The sequence below is a fragment of the Penaeus chinensis genome, chromosome 32 (assembly GCF_019202785.1).
Source record: "Penaeus chinensis breed Huanghai No. 1 chromosome 32, ASM1920278v2, whole genome shotgun sequence".
In the NCBI taxonomy this organism is placed as follows: Eukaryota; Metazoa; Arthropoda; class Malacostraca; order Decapoda; family Penaeidae; genus Penaeus; species Penaeus chinensis.
This window is the reverse complement of record NC_061850.1, coordinates 1,962,376-1,969,984: the sequence shown is the minus strand read 5'-3', so window position 1 is coordinate 1,969,984 and position 7,609 is coordinate 1,962,376. Positions and strand designations below refer to the sequence as shown.

The following is a 7,609-nucleotide window of genomic DNA, read 5'->3' as shown; positions in this document are numbered from 1 at the left end:
CTCTCCACTCCCTTTGCAACTATTTATACCCCATAAATGACAAATTAATCCTAAATTACAGACATAATAGAACTTACAATAATAGGAAACAGTCAGAAGAGAAAGAGTACTTAAAAGTAATCAGAATGCACGCTTCGACCAAGTATTGTGTTGTGTGAGGGACCAGTGTTGTAATGTAACTTTCACGTCTCAGACGGGTACTGGAGCTGATCCATGACTCATGTGCAGTAAACTCGTTCTTCAGCTGTGTTGCGAGGCAGGAAGGAGGGTCGCTGACGAAGGGACGCTCCTGAAGATGACCCACTGTGGTTCTCCTGGCATCTCGACCTAGAGGGGTGTCAGCCAGGGGGAACTTGGGAGTTTGAGCATGTAATATTTTGACGCTCTAGACGTCTCCTAGTGTGTTGTTGGGAAGGCGTTGAGAATACGGGGGTGTCTGGACGCTTGGTTTGGTTGGACAGAAGCGCTGTGATTATTATTATTATTATTATTATTATTATTATTATTGATATTTTTTATTATTTTTGATTTTGTTGTTAGTTATTATTGTTATTATTATTATTGTTGGTGTTATCATCTTCATTATTACGATTACTATTACTATTATTACCATTATTACTTTTTTTTTTTTTTCGTTTTTTTATCAAATCTTTGAAACAGATGTTCCACAGGAGAGGTCGTAGAGTGGTGCAGGCATTACTCCGAAATTCGGTCCAGTGCCCCAGTGATGCCCAGTTCCACCACATACCAAGTAGTGGAGAAAAATAACAGGGAATAACCGACTGATGCTTTCTAAACCTTTGTTCACTCGTTGTGGGGATCATCAAGGCGCTGGGAAAGTCCTCTGCAGGGAGGCCTTGACGCTACCATCGAGATTTACTGCCAATCCAGTTTTGTTTGTTCTCTCACTCACTCTCACTCTCTCTCTCACTCTCTCTCTCTCTCTCTCTCTCTCTCTCTCTCTCTCTCTCTCTCACTCACTCACTCTCTCACTCTCTCACACTCTCACACTCTCACACTCTCACACTCTCACTCTCTCACTCTCTCACTCTCTCACTCTCTCACTCTCTCACTCTCTCACTCTCTCACTCTCTCACACTCTCACACTCTCACACTCTCACACTCTCACACTCTCACACTCTCACACTCTCACACTCTCACACTCTCACACTCTCACACTCTCACACTCTCACACTCTCTCACTCTCTCACTCTCTCACACTCTCACTCTCACTCACTCTCTCTCACTCTCTCTCACTCTCTCTCACTCTCTCTCACTCTCTCACTCTCTCACTCTCTCACACTCTCACACTCTCACACTCTCACACTCTCACACTCTCACACTCTCACACTCTCACTCTCTCTCACTCTCTCTCACTCTCACTCACTCTCACTCACTCTCACTCACTCTTTCTCTCTCTGCCTCTCTCTCTCCTTTGGTTAATCGCCTAACCCTTAGCCCTCACGGGGACCCTGATGGGTAGACCGTTTCTTCTCACCATTTATTTAAGGCTCACCATGATTTAATAATGAAGATTTGTTCCCCTTATTAGGGACATTAAGGCTTTCCCCTTCATCAACTAGGCTTTCTAAATTCGATTGCATTGGTTTCCCGATCCCTGCCTCTCCTTTGGCCACGGCTCCGATCACTGACACTAATACCCCCTCCTCAACGTTTGCTGTCGACTCAGTCCATTCCGAATCATCCCCCAGGTCATTGTTCAGCTTTCGGAATGCACCCCTTCCTCTCTCACAACTTCCTCCACTTCATCTCATACAGCACAGTCTTCTTCACTGTCTACCCCCACCCTCTTATTACTACTCTTCATCCTTAGTGTGCTCCTCCTAACAGTACTACCTCTCTCCATACCACCCCATCTTCCTCCCGCTCTCGTCCTGCTACTGCCACCTCTGCAAACCTTTTGTGTACTCTTTTAGTCCGGTCAAGTGGGATCGATTCTTTGTGATTCCCCCTACAGCTCCATACTCTCTTCCAACAATGTTTTAAAAAACAAGTAGGCAAAGTTTCCTTCCACAGCCGTTCCCATCGTTCATGCTTTGTCACAATTACATCTGAGTCCCAGGCTTGTGCATTATCTACTCTGACTGACGTCACAGACAAACCTATTCCTGCCCAGCGTCACTCCTCCCTTAAAACTTGTACCGGAACTGTTTCCGTCTCTCCGACTGACTGCCCTGTCTACAACAAGGACTGGTCAGACTGTGAAAATGACTTGCTCGCATGCCTTGTTGACTATGATGCAGTAGCAATCCAGTGCTACACTATTCCTCCCAGAGGCCAACGTAAGTCCTACGCCAAGATTACCTTCCGTAGACATGACCTCCCTCATTGGTGGAGTGTCCTACCCTGTCCGACCATATCGGTCTCCCAGCCCATTGTCCTGCATATACCCACCTGGTTATGGCCGTTCAAAGTGCTCTGCTAAGTCACGCACGTGTGCCAATTGTGATGGCTCTCACAATGCATTTTATAGAAGATGCCCTGCCTACAAGCTCGAATCTAAAGTAGCAGTTCTCAGATTTAAACTAGGCCTCACTCTACGTGAGGCCACACAAGAAGCACAAGAGTCTCAGCCTCTCTTCCGGTATCTCTTCCCTCTACCCGAACCATTCTATCTTTACTCCCGCTCTCCCCCAGTCAAATTCCTTTTCCAGTCTGAATCCAGATACTCCAATCTCTACTACTTCCCCGATGACCTCCTACTCACTCTGTTGCCCCAATCTAAACGTTCCACCCCATCTTCTACCACGTCCTCTCCTTCTACCACGTCCTCTCCTTCACCCACTTTTCCCTCTGCTCTTCGGACATCTATTCCCTCTCCTCCACATACGAAAACCTTTGTTTCTCAGACTTCCCCACCCAACTCCCCTCCAGAGATTCTTGAAGACATCCAAAACTTCCTAAACATGACCCAAGAGAATGCTCCACTCCCACACCCACCCTCACCCACCCTCTATTCCTATTCGCTCTACATTCAAAGTACTTGCCGATGTCCATCCTCCTCCTCCATGTTCATCACCATTCCCTCTTTTTTCCCCATTATCCTTGTCACTCCCACCTTCAATGCTCACGTGACTCCTTCGTGTCACATCAATGTCCTTCTCCGGATTCCTCCCCTCCTGACATTCTTCCCGAGATTTCACCACCTTTCCCTGTTCCCTTTTCTCATTCTCTGGATTCTGCTACTACAGCTACCATCTCTACCCGTATCACCCTTTGATTGTTTCGTAATAGCTCTTTTGCACTTTTCCTTGTACAGTGCTACTCTCCCGACCTCAGACATACTCTCCATTCGATTTGATCGCCCTATGCCGTTAACCCCTTTTCCTTTTACAAATCCCCACCGTATTCCGTTTGCTCCCCCTCTATACCTTTTTCACTACCATTCTATCCTACAGCGTTCTACAGCCTTTGACATCTGACATCTTATCCTAATCGTTAACTCATTTCCACCCTTCTTGCCACGATAATTTGCCGTAGTGCTTTATCACCTTTGATGTCCAGCGCATTTATTTCATTAACCATTAACCCTCCCCCAGGCGCGACTGGAGGCGGAGCGGGAGGACCTCCTTCGCCAGGAGGACCCCGGCGGCGACGAGGGAGGAGTGCGCCGCTGGATCGAACTCCTGACGGAACGCGACCGTCTCCTGCGCCTCACGTACTGCCAGGTGGGTTGTTGTCCGCTGCGGTTCCTCTCACGGCGGTCTTTTTTTTGTTCTTGTATTTTCTCTTCCTTTTTTCCTTTCTCTTATTCCATTTTTTGTTTGTTTCGCATCTTTGTTTTCCTCTTCCTCTTCCTTCAACTTCTTTTTGCAGTTGTCTTCCTTCCCATCATTATTGTTTATCACTCCTCGTTTCGCTCTTCTGCTTTATTCTTCATTCCTCATTGTCTTCCTCTTCCTCGTCACCTTCCCCCTCCCCTCCTCCTATTATTATTATCTTCCTCTTCCTCTTTTTCCGTTTCCTTATTCTCTTTCTCTTCCCCTCCCCCCTCTTCCCCATCTTCCCCTTTTCCTCCTTATTGTTTGCACTGTTAAAATATCAATGTTTTATTATGATATCCATATTTCTCAAGAAATTATTTTTAATTGAAATCTTCTAAGCCGTTTAGCAAGAAACAGTTGGTAGTCGTCCGGTCTCATTGCAGGAAAATAGCAACGTGCTAGCAGTGAGCCTGAAGCGCATGATCCACATGTGCGTGTGGGTGGAGCGCCTGGCCGTTTGCCCCGACCCCATGGTGGAGCAGTTCCGCGCTGCGCTGGGCGAGGTGATCCGCATGTGCCCCTTGGTGATGAAGCACCTGGATTCGCCCTCGCCCCATGACCACATGGAACGGGGGTCGTCCCCCCTCCACCCATCCCCGCCCACCCCGCCCAACCTCCAGAGGATGTGGGTGGAGAACGAGCAGGGCTCCGCCAGGGACGCCACGCCGCCGCGCCAGCCTCCGGCAGCCCTCGACGGCCAGGGCTCCTGCGGCCTGTCCAAGGGCAGCGGCACCTTCGAAGTGCCCGGCGGAGACCAGCGTGCGGGGAACCAGACCTGGTCGCCGCTCACGCCCGATCGCACGGACGTCAACCTCACCAACGAGTCCCCGTGCTCCAACGGGTCCGCCCAGAGGCCGCTCTCGTCCACGCCCGAATTGTACTTCTCCCCCATGCAGAAGCAGTGCCGCACGGCCGCCAACACCACCTCGGACAGCTCCCAGTGTACGTTCAAGGACAGCTCCCAGTGCACGTCCAAGGACACGCATGACAAGTTCTTCAGCCCGCAGGCCGAGAAGGACAGCACCTCGAGCCTCCTCTCGGGCAAGGACTTCCCCAGCAACAGCTCCTTCAACTCGCCGACGCTGATGTTTAAGTTCGCCGACTCCAGTGAGTTCGCCGGCCTGAGCGGGAGCCCCGGCAAGTCCAGCCAGGACGACCGCGACGACGAGAACGACAGCCTCTTCCAGTTTCCCAAGACGAAGAAATCGCGAAGGGCGCGGAAGAAGCGCGCCGGAGTCCGAACTGCCTCGACGCCGCCACGGAAGACCCTCCAGGAGCTGAAAGGGAGCAACTGCGCCAGGCCGAACAAGAGGACGCGCGCCGATGACCTCGAAGGGGACGAGGTCACGCGCCTACTGCTGGCGAGCATCCAGAACCTGGGTCAGCCCTCACGCTACGTCGCCCTGGAGTCGTTAGAGGAAGTTTAAAAGTCGTCGTTTTTATATTCCTTTTTATACTCTTTTTTTTATACTAAGTGCGTTTGGATATTCCATCAGTTATGTTAGGCTGCATTGTGATTTTGTTCTCATTTTAGTCTGCGTTTGTACGTTTATTGTTTTACTCTTTTAAATTTCAGTGATTTTTGAGATTATTGTACGTCTAGAATTTTTATTGGCTCTTTCGCCAAATGTTCTCAACACGATTTTTTGAGTCTGTGGAGTTTTTGCTTTGTAATGCAAGAATTTATTTCAGCGTAAGGAGACTTGTCATTTTAGTAGCGGTTTTTTATTCATAAATCGCCCATTGTATTTAATGTTACTTTTTTAGCCCATTGTAAAAGCTTCAGTAAATTTTTAGTTTTCATCAACAAAAGTCTTTCTTTTCCAATCCATACAAATAGTGACACTAAATGATATATTAATTCTTGAAATTATGAAGCAATATTGGCGTGTCTCTCTATCTTCGTCTGTTCTTACTGTCATTGACTAATTGATTCCTTTATGATAAAAGATGGGTCGAATTGAAATACATCATAGTGTGATGAACTTTGAAGAATAAAGGAAAAATATGTGGGTATAACTATTGAAAAGACAAGATATCTGCTGTAAACATTAAGTCAACAAAAAATGTCAGTAGTTTAGAAAAAAAGAAGTTGCCAACGATAAAAATACAGATAGATATTATATGAAAATAATCGCATCTTACCTTTTAGCTATGCAGCGTCTAACCAACTTGCTAATATAGTCATAAGTAATAATGATAAAAGCCAGGCACGGCATGAGAAGTGCTTTCATGACCCGACTCATTTGTTTTTCATAAATCCTGAGTACCTCTTGGATAATACCTTGTCCATAAGATTAATATCGACTTTTGTACCTTTCTTAAACTCTGGTCGTGTGTGGGGGGGGGGGGGGATGGGGGGGCATAGGAGACGTAGACTGAGGCCCTCCGTAGGGGATCGACCCTGCCTTGGACCTCAGCCCTCGCCTCGACTAGTGTTGAATGGGATTTTCTTCTGCCCTTTTCCTTTTCATTCTCTTCATCCTCTTCTTTTCGCCACTTATCCTCATCGTTATCTCATTTTTAACTCTTTTCGCCACAATGCTATATCATAATGCTACACTTGAAATTTTTAATACATAGATAAATGTTTATAAGCTTAATATCACCTACTGCCGTGTCACCTAGTGTGGGAGAAAATAGTGTTATGTCCAGCATGAGCCAAAATGCTTGAGTAAAAATCTGGGAACCTTTTACTCAAAAAAAAAAGAAAAGAAACTAGACTGTTTAAGATAATCTCTTAAGTGTATGAAAGTAATTGAGTTCAAAGAAATTTGGAATTCAAAATCAATACCCAATCATATATGGTATTCGGTTTTTCCTTCCTGGCGCCCTTTATCTATGAAGTTAATATCTATATTTACTTTATTTGGAGGAAGCAATGTGCCCGTTAGCTTGAAGATAACCATAAAGCGACACACTCTTCAGCAACTGTTAAAATTCAAACGTTTGAGTTTACGTAACCCATTTTTTCCCGAAAATCCGTGCCGACAAAGCTACGGATATTAACAATGCTAATGATTACTTCTAATAACAGGAATACTGAAGAAAGGTAAAAATTACAATTATATTATCGACAACGAAAATGATACTCAGTGTCCTCTGGATGCAGTTGCAGCAGCGATGAATAAAGTCAATGAAAGACCCCCCCCCCCCCTAATCCATTGCTCGTTGTCATTATTTAAAATCATCCTTGACATAATGCTAACATGACTGGGATATACTTTAAATTCAGATTTCTGTGGTTTTACTAAGTAGGTAACATATACAAATGTGGGATATGAATCACTTGTTATAAAGAGGCTGCCGCAGATTTCATGAAATCCCCAAAAGGGCCCCTTCCCGAAGAAAAAAAATGGTCTGTAAAACACGGCACGCACGCACGCACATATTCATAATCTCTCACATTCACACGCACTCTCTCTCTCTCCCATTCCCTCTCCCCTTTCCCTCAACTCTCTCTCTCTCACACTTCTTTGCCACCATCCTGTGCCTCAGCATTAATTCTTTACCTAGTGAAAGCTTAGTCTCCATATCATTAATCGTAAACCAAACGTGTTTACCATCTGCTTAGTAATCATGGCATTTTCTCTCTCTCTATCTTATTTAAAACCCAAATTTCCTCTGACGTCAGTAGATACCAGACATAAAAACGCAGGCTTGAATTTCTCCCCAAAATGCATTTTGTTTTTTCTTATTTCACACTACCACATTACTCCAAAATACTATGATCTTCTTTCAACGTAACATTCCGGAAATCCAGTTTTTATTTTAACCTCCTGCTTTGCGCACTAGTCTTGCAACCGGACAGAGAAGCTTCGCAA

The 7,609-nt window shown here is 45.8% G+C and overlaps 1 protein-coding gene across 1 annotated transcript; it reads left to right on the top strand.

Moving 5' to 3' along the window:
• Positions 1–263: 263 nt before the first annotated feature.
• On the top strand, positions 264–5,592 carry LOC125042674. The gene is made up of 3 exons (XM_047638478.1): positions 264–369; positions 3,561–3,689; positions 4,169–5,592. The coding sequence occupies exon 3, from the start codon at positions 4,205–4,207 to the stop codon at positions 5,210–5,212; it is 1,008 nt and encodes a 335-aa protein (XP_047494434.1). The 5' UTR covers positions 264–369; positions 3,561–3,689; positions 4,169–4,204; the 3' UTR covers positions 5,213–5,592.
• The last annotated feature ends 2,017 nt before the right edge of the window (positions 5,593–7,609 follow it).